Raw genomic sequence first — 21,508 nt, 5'->3', positions numbered from 1 at the left:
ACAAGGTAACTCAGACTAAGAGAGGTTCGATGCTACCTAAGTTCACACAGCTGGTTTCATGAGAGCAAGAGACTAGAACCTGGTTCTCCATTTCTTGAGCTTTTGTTCCAAATAACTTACCCTTCATACCACCAGGCTCAGTGTTTTCATATTGCAGTTCAGTGGTCTTAGCAGCTTGCTTTGTAATGATTGTCCCTTTGACACATTTCAAGTAGTGCAGTCTGGACCCTGTGAAACTTGTTATCACTTATAAGTAGTTTGACCTCTTCTCCGTCCCTTTTGCTCCCCAGTAATCCAGTGAGGTAACAGTGTGACCCATCTCATTTGCATAATGAGGAAACAGGCGCAGAGGCCTGGCATAGCAGGGGCAGAGGTCTTCTGATGCCCACTGCAGAGTTCTACTCATCATTTCATGGTGCTATTCTCACTAGTGCATGGGGCTTCCGGGCTGCCCCCTTTGTAGTACTCTTAGCATAAGCCACCTAGCAGTAAGCGAGGGGGTGGTATATATAAGCATTGTGTATTTGCATATCTTTATCTTCTATATTATGCTTTTATATCATTTACAATAACCAGGGAGGACAGGGGCTTTCTGTTTTAAAGGTGTAATTGGGCATTAAGAAGTCAAAGGACTTGCTCATGACCCTCCTTTGTGTGACTAGGACTCATGTCTCTCAGTCCCAATTTTGCTGTGCTTCTGATTCTGTCTAGTGCACACAGTTCTCGCCTCAGCAGTGGTATGGCCTTGTGACAAGAAAACTCTGTGATGAGAGGCAGAAGACTTAGATTCTTGGATTGGCCTTGCCTCTAAGGACTTCTGTGCACTTGAGCAAGTCACTTCTCTTCTCTGATCTGTAACATGAAGGGGTTGGGTCACATAATCTTGTAAGAGCTGTTAGATTCCAAGATGATTTTCGCAGAAGATTGTCCACATAAAAGGATTACCTTTTAGAAATACACAATGCTAAATGTAGGCCTTTTCTGGTTCTCAGTAGAGCATACCATTATGACCATGGCTGAGACCAGGCAGGTAGGCAGGTCAGGTCTCCCTGCACATCTTAGGGGATCGAGGTGCTCATACACAGTGGGCTCATGCAGTTGTTTTTTTCCCCACATCTCCTGGGCACAAGGCTAAAAGTCTCTTCTGTTTGGGGAATAGGTGTTTTTCCTAGAAAATGATGACCAGCACAGTTGCCTGAGTGATCCTGCAGATCATAGCCGATTGACTGAGCATGTTGCCAAGGCTTTTTGCCTTGCTCTCTGTCCCCACCTTAAGCTTCTGAAAGAAGATGGAATGACTAAACTAGGACTACGTGTGACACTTGACTCAGACCAGGTAAGAAGAGTCCTAGGTAGCTTTGGAAGCTGGGCTTGAGCAATGTCTGTATTTTCTGACATGTGAATTTTCCTGCATCAACCCAGAGAACCTAAGTTCTCTGGGACTTCTGGCCTTCCCTCTATCAGTAATATTCCCAGATATGCTGCCTGGTGAGACTCTCTGAACCATTTGAACCTTGGCTTCCTCCCCGGAATGTCTTCCAAGGACTCAGTTGGAAGTGTGGGGTAAGGAGGGGAAGTGTGTGAGGACCTGCCACCCCTGTGTGGATGGCATCAGTGCTCCTCTTCGAGACTCCCCAGTTCCACCCTTCAGGAATTGTTCTGCTGCCCTGAGTGAGCAGGGCCCAAACTGCCCCGTAGCCTGTTTTCTTAATCCAGCTGCAGCAGGGTTCAGACTTCTGCACCTCTCAGTCCTTAAGGTTTTTCTGTCAGCATTTCCGTGCTAGTCAGTAGATGAGGACTGGATCTATTTCCCCACTAGTTTTCCTGTCAGCTTGGGTCTCCTGTGGCCAGGCTTCCCTTCCTGTCTTAATATTTTTGTATGCTGTTTGTAATAACAATCCACCCCCTCCCCCAATTCCTTGTCCCAGTATCTGTCTCCTGTGGCCCTGTATTCTAATCTGTTTTTTTTGGATTTTGGATCCCTATGGACATGTCCCACTGCTCATGCTTTAATGCAGAGTTGTGTCACTATCAGGGAAGATGTAAAAGGTTATGATTGGGCTCCTCTTCCTGCCTAGTCATCAATCAACGTATTTATTTTCTACTTAAGGTCTTGACCAATGCAGGACTTATAAGCGTATCAGGGTAATACAAATGAGGTCTCCTGGTCCTTTCTCGAATGATACTGATACCCTGGTTGTAGAATTGCCTTATGTAAAACAATTAAAGAACAAGCATTTTCCTGCTAAATGTGTGAGCCTCTTGAGGGCAGGGACCCTGTTACATTCATCTGAATCCATGTGTGTGTGGGTGCTCAGAAAAAGGCTTGTGGGTGGATGGGTGGATGGGAAAACAGATGTTCAATTCCTGCTGTTAGGGAGTTGTACCGTGTGTATTTCTCATTTTACTTTCCACAACCAAAGGTTTAGGTATTGTTTCTGACATTCTATACCTCTCTGTGCTGCCTCCCACCGCCTGCCCTTTTCCTGGGAAACTAAGGCCTTAACAGGTTAAGTGTCTTACCTAAGGTCTCACAGCTACCCACTGGTGCAGTTAGGATGAATACATGACAGGATGATAATAAATGACAATTCAGGGAAGAGAAGGAGAACCTTGTGTTCCCTGCTATATGTGTCTAACCCATGGCTAAGGACATCTCCTTTCTAGCTCAGCCTCCTTGGCCCTCAGCCTTCTCCATCCAGTAACCTGTCATCCCCCTCTCTCTGTGCTGTAGGTTGGCTATCAAGCAGGGAGCAATGGCCAGCCCCTTCCCTCCCAGTACATGAACGATCTGGACAGCGCTTTGGTGCCGGTGATCCATGGAGGGGCCTGCCAGCTCAGTGAGGGTCCCATCGTCATGGAACTCATCTTTTATATTCTGGAAAACATCGCATAGACAGAGAGGACTTCATTGTTTTTCTGTTCAGACCTGTTGCAACAGCAGTCATACCCAAATCATTTGCACTTTAGAACTGGAAGATTAAGCTTTTGTTAACACTATTAAATGGGGGGGGTGGGAGTGGGGATTTGGGGGCAGGGGTGGGAAAGGGTGGTCGGGGGACAGATGTTCCATAATTCTGAGTCTTCTATGCATTGTCCACCAAGAAGATCTGGGCAGCTTCTGTTACTGCACAAGTTATGCTATCCTTGCCGCTAATCCCCTTCCGTTACTGTTTAGACAAAAATTCTGCTCCTCTCTTTTAAGATTTACTTATGGTCTTGTGCTCAGAAATGCTCAAATGGGTACAACCATCACCAAGGATGGGGTTGGGAGGGCAGAGGGAAAATAAAAAAAGAAGCATTGGTCTTGCACTCTTTGTACAGATTTGATATAAAAAAGAATTCCACACTGATTTTGTCCCACTTACATCACAGTAGAATTCACACTTAGATTTTTGTTTTTTTATCAGATTATTCACTGAAGTGAATCAGAGACCCAGTGGATTCTCTCTTCTATCCAAGGAAGGGCGACTCAGTGTAAGTGAGGTTACTTGGATAGCAGAACTGAATTCAGGATTGCTCAGGATCTGCCCAAGTGAATGGCAGGTATTGAATTGGGTCTTTCTGTGAAAACTGACAGAATACACTCAAAGCATTTTTAGTTCTACACTAGAGGTATTTAAAAAGACATTTTATTGAGAAATAATTTAAACTTCCAGGAAAATTGCAAATACAAAAAAAACCTATGTACACTTTACTTGGATTCACCTATTGTTCACATATTAATATTTTGCCTCATTTGCTTTAGCTTTCTCTCTCCATAAAAAGATTAAGGCACTTGAGAGTAAGTTGCATATTGAGAGTAAGTTGCATATATCATAGTTCTATACTCGTAAATAATGTTTAATTCCTAAAAATGATGTTCTCTTGCATAACTGCAACTTCAATTTAATATTAATAGGATTCTTGAACCTAGCATCTGTCCAGTCATGTCCTTCAGAGCATTTTCCCTCCAGTAAAGCTTCCAGCCTAGGATCAGACTCAGCGGGTAGCTGTCCTGACTCACCTTTATGTCATCAATATTTTTGGTGAGTATAGGTTTTCCCACCCTATTTTTTAATAGAAAATGCCTCATTTTGTGCTTTCTCATAATTATAATCAGTTTATTCATTCTTAGCAGTTATACTTGGTCATCTGTAAGCAAAAGCCCTTCTTTCCTATTTATTCATTTAATTTTCATTGTGGACTCATGGATCACTTTTTGACAAAGTAGCTCTAATTCATTATTTTGGTGCTCAAATGGTCTCAGCTTTGGCCAGAGAGCCCCTTCGAGCTAGCTTCTGCATCCTTGTGATGTGCTCCTACCATTTTCTTTCTGAACACTTCCTTTTCTGGCCTAAGAACATGTTCCCAGCTCATCTTGTTTACCCTGCCTCAGCTTTCGAATCAGCCATGGTTTTAGTGGGAGCAGTATTAGAAACCAAGATTTGGTTTACCCTTGATAGATGTAATATATGTGATCATTCTCTTTTGTTAAAAATTTCCTTTAGTCACAGACCAAATGGATTTCACAACTCAGCTGGAAAAATACTGGTCTAGGTAGGGCACCTCCCTTGTCACTGCCATCTTCTCGAAGCCCTGGCCAAGTGGGAGTCAGTCCATCTGCACTAAAAGCATAGCTCCAAGAATCCCCTAGAAGTTAATGCAGACCTCTGGGACAGTGGAGTCTGCTCTCCAGCGGCTAGAGTTGGGCTTAGCACTTGGCAATCACAGGCTGTGGAACTACAACAGACGGCAGTTTTTCCAAATGGAGACCCAGAGACCTGGGCTTGTGCATGTGTTTAGCTAAGTTCATCCCTCTTCCGGGGTGGTGGGGATCCACATTCTAGTCTTTGTTGATGGTAGCTGCAGAGATCTGTGATTGTGACCTTTCCCATAGACTCAGAGGTACTCAGAACTTCTAAGGGAAAGAAAAGTAGATGCCCACAGCACACCAACTTGTAAGGACTGAACCCCGGAACCACCACCCACCAAACCTGACAGAAATAGGAAACACTTAATAGGGGCATGTGTTTGGGGTGTAATGTCCAGTATGGTCTACCTGGATCTTTAGAAGTTTAGAGCTTATTTTCCTATATGAGTTTATCTTCATGCTCAGTACATTTTGCAACTGTATCTATTTCTTCTGGATCAGTGCAAGCTTTTGAGTTCTACCAAGGACAAGCTCTGGCCCTGCATAGTCAAGTCCATTCTCAACTGTATAAAATATCCTTTGTTTAGTAAAATCATCTTGTGGAGTTGAGCATAAAGTAACCAAAGCTGGTTTACTTTTTTCCCTTGTTCTATGTTTCTATATATTGTATACTGTAAGAATGATATAAAGTGGAGGGCTGAAACCCCGCATTTCTAAATAAGTGAAATATTTCTAGAACATAAAGTTGAGATATAGAGATCCTTATAAAGAAAATAATTGCCATTCTGGTAGCTTACTAAATTTTTTAAAAATATGGATTGAATTCTTATGTTAGGCAATGTAGGTTCTCCATGTATTTTTATCAATACTTTCTGAGCACCTACTGGTCTCCAGGGCTATAGAAATATGGGACTTTGCCCTGTAAGTACCCATCTGGTGTCTCCCCTCATCCACTGTGGTTCCTGAATGCTGGTGGGCCCAAACTTTCCAAATGAACTGACTTCTATCATAAAACTATCCCCTGGGGAATAATTTATGCATCTGATGTGTTTCGGTCATCAGGCAATCTGCTGAACATTGTTTCTATAATATGTTTGTGGTAGTGGTTTCTATTTTAATTATGTAATGAGATTTTTAGGGAATGAATATGTGGCCAGAAGGGCTTTAGAGTAGAGCAGGAATGATAATGCCCATTTTAGAGCCTGGGAAGCTGAGGCTCTAAGAGGGAAGTATTTGTCTGTGATACAGCTGGACCAGATGCAAGCTCCCTGGCTCTACCAGTTTCAGCCCCACAGTTTCATCAGGAGCAATCTTAAGGGACAAGATCTTTTAGGAGCTACCCACAAATGTTTAGGAAACATTCTCAGAATTTGGAAGTAACAATGTGGGTTTCACAATGGTGCTATAAGAAAGGAAAATGACTGTTAAAGTCACAAAATATTTTGCCCTTTTAGTAAGATATATTTCTAAGAAAAGATAAATTTCTCCCGTATTTTATTCAGTTTACAAATTCTGAAGAACGTATGTCTTGCACTAGATTGAAGAAAGAATTTAAAATGTAAAGTTATTTGGCTTGTGACCTGTTCCCAATTGCCCATGAGTCACAGATCTCTGATGTCTGGTTGCTGCATTAGGACAGATCTTAGGACAAGGAGGCTGGGCAGGCTCCTCCCACTAGATGTGACCCCTGCATGCTTTGGCTGCAACAAAGGCCTTTCAAGAATCTGTTTCCAAGTCCAGTGGGTGGCCTTTGTCTTGCCTTTCTCAGCCTGGAGGTTCTGTTTTCCAAAAGGAAAGGGTAGTAAACAGACTGAAGTTGAACAGGTTGTGAAGGGAAATCTTGGAGGCACAGAAAACTATCAAATTGGAATAGGGCATTTCCAGTAGAGGTCTGAGTTTAAAAACTCCTAAGGCTGGTTGGAACCTCTGAGGATAATCACAGCTGGTCCTCTTAGTAATAAGCATGGGGTGGGGTGTAAACCCTCAGGGGAAGACTAGGTTGGGGCAGGAACCCTCCTGACCCACCTCCCTTTGCTCTAGGCTACCTTAGAGAGGCTAATTAACAACCCTCCTTTTCATCCTAGATTACTGCTTGTTTGACACACAGATATGACTGCAATTAAGTGTTAGCTCTCCTATCTGTGGAAATTTTGGTAGTTGTAAGTAAAACTGGCCAGAAAACATTTAGAAAAAAAGTCATTTGTCATTCCTGTTCTGTTACCCACGAACAGCTCTGCTCTTGAGGGCAGGAAGCATGGTCCAGCCCTATCCTGGAAAGACACAGAAAGCTCAATCCCTGAGCTGTGCTTATGCAGTACTATAGTGACCAATAAACTGAATGTATATGCTTCACTCATAGCCTTTAAAAAATCTTGAGGAATGCTTTGTTGAACCTAATGCTTCAAAAAAGGAAAAGAAAAAAAAATGTTAAAAGTTTATTTCTAAGAAATGTAGAATATTGCCGTTTTGAATATTAAATCTCAGTCTATTGTAACTACAAATCCCTCCATGGTCTCCATCCATTCAGAAAAAGCCAAAGGAGAATTTCTTGGGAAGGAACTAGGGATTTCTCTAGGTGATCAGCAGAAGACATAAGACTTCCCCTTGCCCTTTCGCAAAAGCGGAGCCGTGGCAGTGGTTTCTGTCCATTAACAGATGTTACTGCCACTCTGGCTTTTAAAAGTGACAGGGAACAGGGCTTTTATTCAGGAGTTTGGTAGTTACTCTGCATATGGAGTGTAAAACCCCTCTAATAAATTAGATCTAGTTTCTTAAATAAAAACGGCTACATAAAATTACATATTTATATATTTTTTTTTCTTCCAGTTAACAGTCATTTAGTCTTAGGTGCATGGACCAAACCCGAGATACAACCTTGCCCTTACTTCCCAGCACACATTCCTGAACGGAGCTTCCCTCCTCCACTGAGAGCTTCGGGAAGCAGGGAGGCTAGTGCAGCAGCAGTGAGGAACCAAGGCACAGGCACAGCTGGGGTAAGCTGAGTTGTGTGGGATAGGCTGCCACTGATGAAGTGGAGTCACGGAACCCTGCCCCCACCTTATGCGGGGGTGGGGGGTCCCGATCACCCTCAAGTTCTCCCATCCCTTAGTTAAATCTTTTAAAGGCACATCCAGAAATGTTGCAACTGGGGGCTGGGGTAAGCTACGCACAGTTGCTACACAAGGGTTAAGGGGCTGGAAGACTCCATGGCACAGAGCAATGAGGCTATCTTTGCCTCCGCCCAGCGGGAGAGGGAGGCAGTGGAAGGGGAGGGGACTCCTGGAATCCAGCCTGCTTTGGTGGAGGCCCAGAGAGCGACCAGGCAACAGGAAAGACCAGGGCTGTGTGGTCGTAATGCACATACTTCACAGATCTTTGGTGCTTGTGTAGCAGCATCTTCCTTATGTACAAAGGCTTCTGTGGCCAACAAAGCTGGGAAAAGTATGCTCCTGCACAGTCGCTGGCCTGTTTCCTCTCCCAATACCGACTGTCTCCTGCACAAGGGCACAAAGCATATGTAGTAAGTCTGAACTGCAGTGAATATGCAAAGAGAGTTTAGAAAAGATTTCCTGCAGACAGCCTTGAGATCTCCAGTTCTCTTGAGGATCATGAGAAACTCAGTCCGAGCCCTACCCAAGTTTTGCCTCTCGGTTGTCCATACAGACGAGAAAAATCCTAGGTTTTCTCCCTAGATAGTAAGGGAATACTGGAAGAATCTCTGAGGGCAGAAGTTCAAGGACCCAAGCAGCTGCCCACCTTACAGGCCCCTGGGCTCCAGGACCAGCCAGTTCTCAGTGACCATCTGCACATCCTGGCCACTCAGAGGCTCCCGCAGCCTCACCTTCACCTCCAGCTTGCCCCCAGTGGGCTTCCTTCCATCCAGGACCTGTGAAGACCACAGAAAGAAAGAAATGATAACTGAGAGGGGGCAGGGGCTGGGAGCAGACAGCTCCCTAGGCTCATAGGTCAAGAAAGGAAGGAGCTTAAGTGTCCTGCAGTGTCGACACAGGAGTCTCTATTTCATGACAACCCTGCACTCCTGCTTTTTGGTGGTTTTAGGTTAAGTCCTACAAAAAGTAACATGTAAATCCGAGTAAGGATCAATACTCTGAAGTGGAGATGAGAAACCCAGAGCTCTGCCCAGTTTCCCCATGGCACCTCCTGGAAAAAACGCTCTGGCTTTCAAGCTACAGCCTGAAAACCACTAGGCCCAAGGCCGTCCTTCACAGATGCCCATTTACACAGCCACTATGTGGCAAGGCTAGAACTGGAACCCAAAAGTTTCTTTGCACCCACTACACTGCTTCCCTCTTTCCAGGCAGGAGCCTAGGCAGCTAGAGCACAAAGCAGTGCTACAGGCTCAAGAAGCCTGCCCACCCGCCTGCAGTGGGGCCAATATGGAGCAGGCCCTGCGTAAGAACATCTCCCCCAAGACAGGCAGGGAGTGGGGGCCGGCATGTGTAGTGGGAAAAGCCCCAGCCTACAAAGGCATCAGCAAGGAGCAGGGCCAAGGCCTGCCAGGGGCACGATACATGTGCTTATGGAACACCCTTCTTGCTGGACCCTTGTTTCCTCACCTGTCAGAGACAAGCTCTCAGAGCCCCTGCCTGTGAAATTCACAGTAAGTTCACAGAAGTTTATGGAGCTGTCCGGAGCCAATTCCTAAGCACAGACCAGCTGCATTCTGGGGGCTCCCCAATCTGGAGCCACTTACAAGCTTCATGCCAGGAGCTTGTTCTAGGTCATCATGCTGCTAGACAATTGCCCCAACCACAACTCTGCCCCCCACCCCACAAAACCTGGGAATGTGCGCATGCCAAGTTGACAGCCATGATCAGACCCCTCAAAAGTCCACCATCCGTGGGAACTTAGGTGACTCAGAGTGTTGTGACTCACTGCTCCCTGTCCAGTGATGCTATGGAATCTTCTCAGACCCTGTCAATCTCTTCATTTGTGGAATGGGAGTAGCACCTAGTCTACAGCACATTTATGGATGTCTCATAATGAATGGGCACCACAAACCTACAACAGGGGCTGCTGTTCAATGAATGCTGGCTCTTGCCAAGTCTTATGGTTTGCCCATCCTACCTCCACAATCTCTCTGATCTCACACTCATTCTCCAGCCGCTCCAGCTTCAGGTGGGCTGTGCCAACCAGCTTGTCACTTCTGAAGAAGGACCTGGGGAACCAAGAATCAGCAGAGGATTGGACCGGGAAGAGCAGGGAGGGTAGAACTGAGCCGGCTGGGCCCACTGCAGGAAAACTGAGGAGCAGCGGGGGCAGAAACAGAAGCTATTCCTTCCTCCCAGCCCATCTTGGCGGTGTAACTGACCAAGGCCTCACCCTTTGTGGAAGATTTCAAACTTGATTCCTTTGCTTTGGATCACCCTTCTGAAGCCCCGGTGGTTTCGGTTGATGTTTAGTTTGAAGAGCTGATCAAATTCTGCAAGAACGGGAGAAGACAAGAAGTGGCTTGGGCTCCCAGGGATTTCCTGAGGAAGTGGAAACCGGCCCACAGCTGGCCTCCTCTCTCTCTCTCTCTCTCTCTCTCTCTCTCTCTCTCTCTCTCTCTCTCTGCCTGCAATTCAGAGTGACTGCCACCAGAGGGTGGTAGAGGTTCTAGGTCCTGGCCTTGGAAGTCCACACAATTTTTGTGCTCTTTCTTGCTATGGGGCCCGAAACAAGTCCCTCTACCTCTCTGAGCCTCAGTTTCCCCAACTGCCTTACCTCCCAAGTTGAGTTAACCAATTGATAACAGACCTGAAAGCACTCTGAAAACAAAAGTGCTGCATACATAGAGTGAGCGGGAGGAGAAAGCGGTCCTCACCTGGAGAGTTTGTGTTCTTCACCACAGCTGTTTTGCTCTTTTGAGCCTGGTCCTAAAGCAGTAAAATGGGAGAAATCAGAATAGCCTGAAAAAAGAGCTCTATAGGGCGAAGAGCTCTAGGCTAAGTCAGTGTTGAGGGATGTGACTGCCCCCTGTAGGGAATGCACCCAAGGGTCTTCAAACCCCTCCCAGTAGCCAGACCTCCCAGGGAATGCAGAGAAATTGAGCACAGGGTCCTGGAATGGAAGATGGGGTTCAGGGGATCCTACCTCTACCTGAACCTCACCGAGTTAGGGTAGTGGAACTCAAACCGCACAAAAGCATCCAAGTCATCAGGAGTCACCCCTGTGAAGGAGAAAGGGGATCCAGGGTCAGAAAGAGGAGCCAGAAGCCCAATTCCTGGAGCCAGTGCCTTTCTATTGGCCAGGGGTGAAGTGTGTGGGCAAGAGCCTGGAGTAGACAAGGCCCTAGGACTACCTGAAGGGGCCGGGAGGTTCATTCCCCGGACAATGATCAGATGCATTTCTGTGCTGTTGAGTTCTGAAAAGATCCTACAGCCAAGAAACAAGGAGAAAGAACAAAGTGAAGGAGAATAGTGGGAAAAGTTCCCCTCTTCCAGTGGCTGCTTGCCTGCCTGCCTCGCTGGGAGGCGGTCAGGAGAGTAGGCCCCGGGAAACAAAGCTTGTCTGGGCGAGCGGTGGCTGAGCTGTTACACAGACCTCAGCCCTACGTGACCCCCAGGCCAGAGTTCCTTCCACAGCCACCGCAGCTCTGAGCTGCTCCCAGGCAGGCAACCACAGCCCACTCCTCCCCAACCCCAATGCCTATGGCAGGGCCAAGCCTGGGAAGCCTCACTAAAAGGGCCTAAGCCGCCAGTGTCTTCTCCTATCCCTGCATGGAGCCACTGTTTCCCTTAGGCTTTGGCACCTCACAGTCTGGAATGTCTTCAACTCAAAGTGATGGCTGGGAGGGTCAAGGCCCTGGGCCTGGGCCAGCTGCAGGATCTCAAGCTGCTTCTTGCGGTCCTGAGCGAGATTCTCAAACCTGACAGGGATGGGTGGGCACATCAGCATGGCAGGGCTCGTTTTCTTATTTTCTCCTCCCCATCCAGTAAGCCCCAGCCACAGGTCTGGCATTTACCTGGTAGTCTCAGCCACATTGCCCTGGTGCATGAACTGCTTGGAGAACAGCAGACAGTTCTGAAAATAAGGACCCGGAGTGACTCCAGAGCCCACAGCAGGGCTGTCGAGGTTGGCATTTTGAGGCCTGACTTCTGAAAGCTCCGATCTTCTTCTGTAGCTTCACCCCCCCCCACCCCCAACACATACTCCAAGGCCACTGTTCCCAAGCTCCATCACACTTTTCTGCCTAAGTTTTTGCTGTTTTCTTTCCTGAGGACAGCTATTCCCCAAAATTCACTTAGGTTTTGAGAGAAGAACAGGAGTTTGCTAACAGTAACACCACTTAAGAAGCAGACTTAAAGACAGCAGTTCGGACAGATAACACACATACAGAAATATACACACACATCCATCTCCCTTCGCACTTCTTTCTTGCTCCCATCTTCAAAGTACTTTCCCCACGGTCACAAACGCTAAGTAGAAGAGCTGGAATTTGAATCCAGGCCTCTTTGACCTGAGCCCCATACCTTTCCCAGAAGGGGCTGTGGGCACAGAAAGAGGCAGACAGACAAGCAGTCCACTGACCTCATGTTGCTCCAGAAGCATTTTTTGTAGCTGGGCATACACCTCCTCAGCCTTCTGGGAGAGTCGCAGGTCCTCATGGTGAATGAGGATGAAGTCACCCTCCTCATCCGTCAAGGGTGAAGGCACCTGCCCAGGTCACAAGGCCCCTCAGGGGCCCCAAGAGTCAGATTATTCCTCTACTGAGCCTAACAAATGCAGAATCCAAACTAAATGTTTCTTCAGTGTCTGCTAACCTCCAGTGATGGGAACTCACCGCCTCCCGTTCTCTCCCAGGCTGCCGCAATGCTCTGCTTCCCACTAGCCTTGCCCTGCCTTGTCACTTCTGACCACAGGCAGCCCACCTGGCCTTCCCTGGGCTCTCTTGGGGCCATGGGGTAGAGTGGCATAAGGAACAAGCTCTTTCCCAGGCGTCACCCTATCCTAGCTGCATCCCGTCCCCTCCAAGCAGCTACTTTGTCCCCAGCCCTGCCCAGCCTGCCAGTGCCACCTCTGCCTGAGAAGTCCTGCTGCTCAACGAGGTGAGACTCACCTTGGAGAGGTCCACAGGTCGGCCAGCTCGCACCTGGGTGATCTGAGCCTCAAGGCATTTGGCCACCCGCAGATGGGCTTTGGCCTGCTCCAGGTCCTGGCCACGCTTGGCCTGCAGGGCTGCCCGCTGGTACTGCAGTTTCCGTGCCTCTAGCAATACCAGCTGCTCCCGCACTGAAGGATGAGGGACAATGGTTAGAGCCAGGCCTGCCCCTCACTGGAGCCTTCACTCCTCCATCTCTCTTCTCCCCAGCTCACCAGAGGGGCTCAGCGACTCCTTAGAGCTCGAGGCCTTGGATTCAGGCAGGGCCCGGAATGAAGGGACCACAGGCTTCGCTGGCTTCTTGGCCACTGGGGCCTGGGATGGAGGCTCATCCTGCAGGTGCCCAGGAAGCGGTCACAGGGGATCTGTTCCCCACCTGGGCTGGGGCAGCTCCCAGACCTGGGCTCTCTTCCTAACGCTGCACTAACTAACCAAATGAATGGCTTCCCCTCATGGGCCCTAGAGAATCACAGAGCTAGAAGCAGCCTCAAAACCTTCCCAGTAGGAAACAGCAGGGTAATGGGAACTGAACCTAGGCCCCGGAGTTAGAAAGATGCTGGTTTGAATCTAGCTCTGCTAACTCCTAGCTGGGTGCACTCGGCCAAGTTTTTTTCTCAGTAAAACAGAAGAAAGCATACCTACCTCACCGGGCTTGTTAGTATGGCCAACAACAGGGTCTGAGTTTATCCCTCATCTGCTATTTTCCCCCCACCAACCCCTGGAGTCTCAGGCCCGCAGCCAAACCTCATCCTCATTTTCCTCTGCCAGGGCTGTCTCCTCCACGGAAGCCAGTTTCTGGGCCGCTGCTAGAGTAGCTGCCACTGCATCTTCCTCAGTGCCCGTAATGGGCTCCAGGCCGGGAATGGGGGGGAATCCTGTGGAAGACAGACATAGCTGGCAGAGGGGCAGGATAGCCTTGGGGAAGTACTAGGCTGCTGTGGGCCTTAGCTGGGTCTTCCTGGGCATGGCTAGGATGGATGGCTTCCACAGAGTAGAGGCAGATATGTGAGAAAACATTTCCCCCTCCTCCCTTCTTGCTCAGAGACCTCCTCATAAAGCCCCTAAGCCAAGCCCCACTCACCTGGAGGAACAGGCAACTCAGCAAAGTCAACTCTCCGTCCTGCCCGGTGTGCTTGAATGGCATCCTGGTATTGCTGCAAGGGATGGAAGGGACTTAACAGTGGGCAGCGGTCTGCAGGCCCCACACAGGGGGAGGAAGACTGAAAGGAGCCCCAAAGGAAATAAGAGCCCTGGAGGCAGCAGGAACTCCAGAAACAGAGACAGAGGGAGACTCAAAGACCAAGGCTCGCTAAAGCAACAGAGCAGCCGGCCAGGGAGACAGGCTGACATGGGGCAGGGGCGGTCAGCTGTGGGCCCACCTTGGCAATGCGCTCATGCCTCCGCGCCTTACGCTCGTCCCCACTGCCCCGGGCCTGGATGCCTGCCTCACGGTACTTGTTTAGTCTCTGCTGCAGGGCATCCAGCACCGTCTGTGGCTCAGCAGGGACCACTTGAAAGAAGAAAAGAGATGGCATCAGTTCTGCTGCCTCTCCCCAGGTCCCCACGCCACGGTCCCACTATCCCATCCTACCTGGGGCTGCTGGAGTGTCGGAGGCCATCACTGGCTGTACTCGCTCCACTGCTGGGGGTACAACTGAGGGTGCTGTGAGAGCCTCGGAAGCCTGTGGAAGGGGCTTCAGATCTGGGGACCCAGAGGAGAGGTAGAGGTGGAGGTGCTTGGCCAGTCCCGGCCCTGAAACTCCCCAATCTAAGCCTGAGCAGGCCCCACCCCACCGTCCCCATACTGACCCTCTGGTGCCGGGGGCATGGCACTCAGGTCCACAGGCTGCCCCTTCTCCAGGGCCTCCAGGACTGCACCAAACCTCTACAGTAGGAAAAGCAGGTGTGGGCATAAGCCAGGGAACCCCTGCGCTGAAAAAACTCCCCGCCTCAGACCAGTCTCACTCAAGCTCGGTCTACATGTATGACCTTGAGCGGGTCACTGCCCCTGTCTGTGAAACAAGGGACTGGACACAGGGCCTCCAAGTCAGATGTCCATACCTTCCCGATCCTCATGAGCTCTCGGGCACGGTCTAGGTCTCCAGCCCGCTTGGCATTCAGGGCAGCCAATTTGTACTCTCTCTGTCGAGCCAACAACAGGGCCTGCGGGTCTGGGTCTGAATTGGGTGTGGCAGAAATGCCAGGACTGCCCAAGAGGCTTGTCTCCTGCTGGGAGGGCTTGTCTATTAAGAAACAAAAAGCCCGCAATAGGGGCAAGAGGGTCAAAGAAGATGGTGCACACCTTGGGTTCCCAGTGCCTACAGGTCTGATCGGCCTGAGGATCTTTCAGGGCAGGTGCAACGGACAGTGTGGCAGGATGGGGAGGCAGGCCATGGGCTCGGACTTTGGAGATGAGAACAGGGCTTGGAATGTCTCCAGATACCTGGCTCCATGGCGAAGGGAGCCGGGGCATCTGCCTCAGGGTTCTTGTCAGTTGTTTCCTGGGGGGCCGGCTGTCTCTTGCCCAAGGCCACTGGAGGTGGAATCTCATCCTCACTGATCTTCCTGCCTTTCCTCACAGCAGCCAGCTGACCCTCCAGAGTCTGAGGGAGAGAACCAGAAGCCCAGCCCCCATCTCAGCCTGAACCCTACTTGAAGACAGGCCAGGAATCCTTCACCTTCACAAGGCTAGTGGGGAAGCCTCCCCTCTTGCTGCTTTACCCACTGCCCTCAGCCCCACTCTTCCCAGCCCTGCTCTCTGGCTAGGCCCAACCCACCTTCAGGCCACGCTCACAGCGCCTGGCTTTGGCTGCTTCACCTGCCTCCTTGGCACTGGCTGCAGCCTCCCGGTAGTTGTGGATCCGATCCTCCAGTAGAGCCTGCAGCCCCCGAGGCCCTCCAGCCTGTAGATACTTCAGTTCAGGGCATGGCCACTCCAGGGCCAGCTAGGCCCTTGCTGCTCCCTCCCTGCAAGGAAGCTGCCCCAGAAAATGGAGCTCTTGGGTTCAAGGAGAAGGAAGAGCCTAAAAGCCTCAAGGTGGGAGGCAAAGACTCACTGGACAGGCCAGAGGCCATGTCAGAGGAAAACACAGAGGCCTAGACAATCTGTGGAGGCCAGGAAATGGCTATAGGGGGTGGTCTGGGAGAACAGAGAGGCCTTTGAGGCTGGCCAGCCACCAAGCAGTTTCTCATGCTCTGTCTCTGCTTGGGGCAGCTGCGGGAGGAGGACCCTGGAAAGGGTTACTGCAGCCTTCCTACACAAGCCATGCTACATGCATATTATACACAGACACGTAGGGGAAGCGCACAGGATCCCTCCAGAACCTACCTGAGCTGCTGGGACTGAAGCTGTTAGTAGAGCTGTCTGCCCTGGAACTTCAATGTTTTCCTGTCCCTTCTCCTCTTCAGAGCCACCTGGGTTAGCTGTCTTATCACCATCCAGGGGCCCAGCCTCCTCATCTGCACCCAGGACCTCCTGCAGCTCAGTCTGGGGAGATACAAGTCCCAGAAGCTTGGGAACCTCAGGGCCATACCCATAACAGCGTACGAGAATAAAGAACCCTCTCCGCCAGCACTATTTCCCAGCATCAGTCACTGTGCCTACCACTGTGTCCTCTAAACCAAAACACTCCTTTAATCTGACCAAGAAGAGCCTTCAAAACAGTAAAGACTCTAAATCTGAAAATCTCTGCATGCACAGCTCAGACCAGCCATCAAAAGAGACTAGTCTCACACTGTAGTTAGGAAAATGGGCCCAAGAAGGGCCAGGCACTCACTCAACCTCAGAAGACACACAGAGACAAACCCCAGGCCTCCTGCACAGGCTTGATCACAGAGCCCTCAGACACCAGCGTGGCAGACGCACCAGCAAGTCTGCATCCTCCTCCAGCCCTTCCTCCTCCTCCTCCTCCTCCACATCCTGCATACAGTCTGCAGCCAACTTCTCGATGTGGGCCATAGGCAGGGGGGCTGAGGGAAGAGGGTCACAGAGGGTCAGGGCAGTCAGAAAAGGTTCATGAGGAGGGTCTTCAATCCACTGTGCCAGCAAGACACACCCAGATAGAATCCTTCTTCCCTTCCACAGCCAAAGTCCCACCTGGAAAATTCCTACTCTTCCTTTATGACCCAGCTCAGAAGACCCTCAGCTGGGAAAGCTTCCTCGGAATTCGCCCTTCGTGGCATTTTTATTGTTGTAGTTGTTCACAGACACATCCATCCATTCCCCAACTGCACATTTGGCATATATAAAGATTTTTAACATCCACTGAAGCTTCACAATCATTTTGCAAGATAGGTAATATTATCCCCTTTTTATAGGAGTGAACTGTTAATTTTCCTCACACTGCAATCCTAGTAAGTGGCAGAGCCCAAATTCAAACCCAGGCCCCAACCTAACTCGAAAGAGGGACTGGACTGAGAGAAGTAAGGGCCATGGGTCTCCCAGACCAGTGGATGCCCTTTCGGGTCCTCCCATCGTCCTCATCTCAGGGGCACATGGGATAGGGGGTGGTTCTCACTAAAAGAAAGGGTTAGACCCTCAGACCCTCCCAGGCTGAGGTCTCTGTCTTCTTCCAGGCTGGGGAGGGAGATTCCACGTATTCATTCAACACAATTTCTGTACACTTACTATGTACTCAGTGCAGTCTGTGCTGAGCTCCTCGACTATACTGGGCCTTAGCTACGGCTAAGATAGAGGTGAGTCAGTCTGAAAATCAGACTGCTGACTGTCCATAAAGGGGAGGGGGACAGTCAGAGAAGGAGTGAGCTTCCCATCACACAGGTATATATGAGCAGGGCAAGACAGCCTCTTGGTGGGAGGGCTGCAGAAGGATGGATATCTGAAGGACCAGGTGATCTAACTGGCTCCTCCCAGCCGTGAGGAAAGAACCCTCTCTACCACCTGCCTGAACCCTTCTGGTCCCGGCAACGAGTCAGCCCAGTGCCACAAACTCACCCTGCCCCTTGGGTGTTGGCTTCCTGCCTGCAGCCCCTGCTTCCCCAGTGAGGGCCAGCAGTTCAGCCTCCAGGTCTCCGTCATCTTCAGTCTCCTCCATCCCCAGCAGCATGTCCTCAGGGCTGAATTCCACAAAGAGCCCCAGCTGAGAGCAGAGAAGGGTTCTTAGGAACCACATAATGAAGATGAGTCCCAGAGCCAATCTTAGGCGGTCAGTGGCTCCTTCATTATGTATGAGGCCCAGTGTGCAGACAGGGAAACTGAGGCTTGCAACATTAGCCTTTGGGACAATTATCTCCCTAGTGACTGTGAGGAACCCAGTAAGACTGCATTACCATTATTACTCACAGCTTAAGAGCACCAGCTATCAGGCTCTGTACTTAGCATTCTACATGACTATCTTTGTTAAGTTTCACAATCCTGAGACGTAGGTCCTATTTTTATTTTATTTTATTTTATTTTATTTTATTTTATTTTATTTTATTTTAAATTGTGATAATGTAACAGGGTCGTCTAGCTGGCTCAGCTGGAAGAGCTTGTAACTCTTTAATCTTGGGGTCGTGAGTTCAAGCCCCACACCGGGTGTAGAGATTACTTAAAAATAAACAAACTTTGAAAAAATAAATAAATAAACTTTGAGGGGCGCCTGGGAGGGTCAGTCGGTTAAGCATGTGCCTTCGGCTCAGGTCGTGGTCCCAAGGTCCTGGGATCGAGCCCCCCATCGGGCTCCCTGCTCGGCAGGAAGCCTGCTTCTCCCTCTCCCTGCCGCTCCCCCTGCTTGTGCTCTCTCTCTCTCTCTCTGCCAAATAAATAAATAAAATCTTAAAAAAAATAAACTTTAACAAAACAAAACAAGGGGCGCCTGGGTGGCTTGGTTGGTTAAGCGTCTGCGTTCAGCTCAGGTCATGGGCTCAGGTCATGATCTCAGAGTCCTGGGATCAAGCCCCACATCAGGCTCGCTGCTCAGTGGGGAGTCTGCTTCTTCTCCCTCTGCAACACGCCCCACCCCCGGCTTGTGCTCTCTCTCAAATGAATCAGTAAAATCTTAAACAAAAACACACGTAACATAAAAATTACCACCTTAACCATTTTTTAAAAAGTAAGCTCTATGTCCAATATGGGACTTGAACTCCAAGAGTTACATGCTCTACCGACTGAGCCAGCCAGGTGCCCCTCGACTTAACCATTTTTAAGTGTACAGTTCAGTGGCATTAAGTACATTCACACTGTTGTGCTACCACTGCCACCATCCACCCGCAGAACTCTTCATCTTATTCAACAACCTCCCCATCAACCACCATTCTACTTTCTGTCTCTATGAATTTGACTATTCTAGGAAAAGGTAGCCCTGTTTCTATCTCCGTGTTCAGATGAAACTGAAACAGCCTTGTAAGTGCCAGAACTAGAATTTAAAATAAAGGTCTTGTGATTTCAGTCTATGCTCTTTAACCCACAACCTCCCTTACCTCTTTTAAGACAATAAAAATGGACTAAGAAGTTTCAGAACTTAGGCCCAGAAGAAGTAAAAGGAACAGATTAGAGGACAGACTTCTCAGTCTCCCACCCGGGCCACAGCCCTGTGTCCCTAAGCGGTAAAACTCTTCCAGTGGCCACAGTTCTCAAGCCCGGGCATCCTTGGCTGGCAAGCAAAATCATGGCCCTAAATGAGAAACCCATGACAGTGATGACACCCCATCAGAAGACCCTAAATTTGGTGGCTCCTGAACCCTCCAGACCACTCATATGGAGATGGCCATGGCAGGAGGATGCCCGGGTTGAAACACAACAGAGTTCAGGCCTCATCTCGCACATGTGGGTAGCAGGGACTAGTCAGAGGGTCTCTAACAGCTCTGCCAACTCCAGGAGGAACTGCTCAAAGCCTCTGGACTAATGGGGAAACCAAACAGGTGACCCAGTTTGCCCAAGCTGTCTAAAGACCCCCCTCAGACTGGCCCAGGAGTGAAGGAGGCTATATCCATACCTGCTTTGCAGCTGCCACACCCTGGCCACTGGCCTGAGGGCCTTTCCGAGGTCTTGGCCCTGGCATCTTGACACCCTAGATACCTGTCTGATGGGGAGGGGAAGAGACTCAGACTGGAGCAGCCTACAAAGCCCCACCCCCAATAGTGCTGCCTGTGGTAGGGTGTGGTTAGTAAACTCCGAAACCAGAGGCAAAAAACAACCTTTAACACCAAAGGATGAAATACTGTCTCTGGAATCATAGCAAGCAACATGGACAATGGAAGGGATGGGGCCCACCTGTTAATGGGTTTAAGTGGAGAGCGTGGACACACAGTAAGAACTTACTGAACTGACTGACCAATTTGGATTAAACCCAAGAGGATGAGTGAAGGGGAGGGGCATAGGAGGGCGGATTCAGGGACCAGGTGGGTGCAAGACTGGATAGGATTCAGAAAGGCTCTAAACCTGTGTTGTCAAACATGGTAGCCATATGTGACGATTTAACTTTAAACTGAAATCTAAAATCCAGTTCCTCAACTAGTGGCTACCACTGGCCTGCTGAACATTTTCATCACCACACAAAGTTCTATTGGCCTGTTCTGCTCCAGAGAAATCGGGAGTCAGCATTCTGATTCAAAGATCTCACAACCTTTCACAGGACCTACTACGTGAAAGAACCTGTGCCGGGCACTGCAAGAGCGGGAATGAATCTGACATGGTCTCAGCCCTCAAAGAGCATTTATTTACACGGTGAAGGCAGCCTCGGCATTGGACAAAAACCACACAGGGCTGTTCCAGGGGCCCTGGATCCCCAGGAGCGGCCACTTATCCAGCACAGAGAGAAAAGGCTTCGTGGAGAAAGTGATGCTTGTGCTGAGTCATGAAAAAGTTGGGGGTAAGGAAGAGGTACGGAATTCCAGAGGGAACAACCTGATAATGGTTCCGAGGTGAGAAACAGTTTGATCTGCACAAGCTAAAGACCTGGGATTACTGGGGCATGAAGTGTGAGGAAAGAAATAGTACAAGAGAAGCTAAAAATCTGTACAGGGGGCAAAACGGAAAATTCTTTAAGCCTAAAGGACTCTGGGCACGGTCCTGAGGGCACGGGACGCGACGGGACCAGGTCGGCGATTCAGAAACCTCCCTCTGGCTGCAGAGAGGAAGAGGTAGGAGAGTGGGGGCTCGAAGCCTTCTCGGTAGCGAGCATCTCGCAACGGTCCCCGCGAAGTGGTGAGCGGAGGGGAGCGCGGCGGTGGCGTCGGGGATGGGAGAGAAGCGGATGGATACCCCACTGAGAGGGGTAAAATCAACAGGGCTCCGAGGTTAACTGGCTGTGGGTGCACGGAAGGGGGCGCTCAGGGTGACTCCAGCCGGCAGAGTTCGCTGACTTAGGTGAATGGCCGGCCGTCACCTGAGCCGGGGGCTCGGAATGAGCGGACACGGAGAAGAGACGAGGTCAGTCAGACAGGTCGAGTTTGCGGCTCCGGGGCATCGGGCTGGGAGCGTCGGAGCTGGGCCCGGACTCAGGAGAGAAGAGGACAGCGGGAAGGCTCAGGGGAGGCGAAGCCGAGGGACCCCACTCCCACGCGGCAGAACGCGCCGCCCTGCCCTGCCCCAGCGCCTCCACCTCCCCCGCAGCCCGTATTTCCCCTCGCCGGGGGGTGGGTACGCTGCATACCTCACGCCGGATCCGAAACCAGTCTGGGCCTGATCCCGCCCGGCACCGCCCAGGGCTCCCGCGGCCCCCGGGCGGCAGCGGCAGCGGCGGCGGCTGCTGCGACCGTGACAGGAAGCGACCCTGCGGGAGACTGCTCGCGCCCCAACACGTGACTCTACGGCTTGTAAGACGCGCACT

The 21,508-nt window shown here is 50.0% G+C and overlaps 2 protein-coding genes across 3 annotated transcripts in view; one reads left to right on the top strand and one right to left on the bottom strand.

Moving 5' to 3' along the window:
- The window catches only part of ZFYVE9 (zinc finger FYVE-type containing 9), a 180,384-nt gene extending 177,376 nt beyond the window's left edge, over positions 1 to 3,008 (top strand). For both annotated transcript variants that reach the window (XM_025871611.2, XM_025871610.2), the window contains 2 exons: positions 1,160 to 1,336; positions 2,735 to 3,008. In XM_025871611.2, the coding sequence (XP_025727396.1) occupies positions 1,160 to 1,336; positions 2,735 to 2,896 (339 nt within the window). In that variant the 3' untranslated portion in view covers positions 2,897 to 3,008. The remainder of the gene's footprint in view (positions 1 to 1,159; positions 1,337 to 2,734) is intronic.
- Positions 3,009 to 7,055: 4,047 nt separating this feature from the next.
- CC2D1B (coiled-coil and C2 domain containing 1B) lies at positions 7,056 to 21,484 on the bottom strand. Its single transcript, XM_025871612.2, has 25 exons — positions 21,332 to 21,484; positions 19,673 to 19,759; positions 17,692 to 17,836; positions 16,603 to 16,706; positions 16,066 to 16,224; positions 15,515 to 15,640; positions 15,181 to 15,340; positions 14,799 to 14,980; positions 14,547 to 14,622; positions 14,329 to 14,439; positions 14,117 to 14,247; positions 13,819 to 13,891; positions 13,482 to 13,612; positions 12,953 to 13,070; positions 12,696 to 12,868; positions 12,167 to 12,292; positions 11,601 to 11,659; positions 11,388 to 11,504; positions 10,938 to 11,011; positions 10,747 to 10,805; positions 10,461 to 10,512; positions 9,977 to 10,076; positions 9,722 to 9,812; positions 8,390 to 8,519; positions 7,056 to 8,127 (listed from the first exon to the last, which is right to left on the bottom strand). The coding sequence occupies exons 2-24, from the start codon at positions 19,736 to 19,738 to the stop codon at positions 8,391 to 8,393; spliced, it is 2,562 nt and encodes an 853-aa protein (XP_025727397.2). The 5' UTR covers positions 19,739 to 19,759; positions 21,332 to 21,484; the 3' UTR covers positions 7,056 to 8,127; position 8,390.
- Between the last annotated feature and the right edge of the window lie 24 nt (positions 21,485 to 21,508).

This window comes from Callorhinus ursinus, unplaced genomic scaffold (assembly GCF_003265705.2).
Source record: "Callorhinus ursinus isolate GAN/ISIS: 27379988/994484 unplaced genomic scaffold, GSC_fseal_2.0 scaffold9, whole genome shotgun sequence".
Classification (NCBI taxonomy): domain Eukaryota; kingdom Metazoa; phylum Chordata; class Mammalia; order Carnivora; family Otariidae; genus Callorhinus; species Callorhinus ursinus.
Note: the sequence above shows the minus strand (reverse complement) of the source record. Positions and strands in the feature narration are given on the sequence as shown.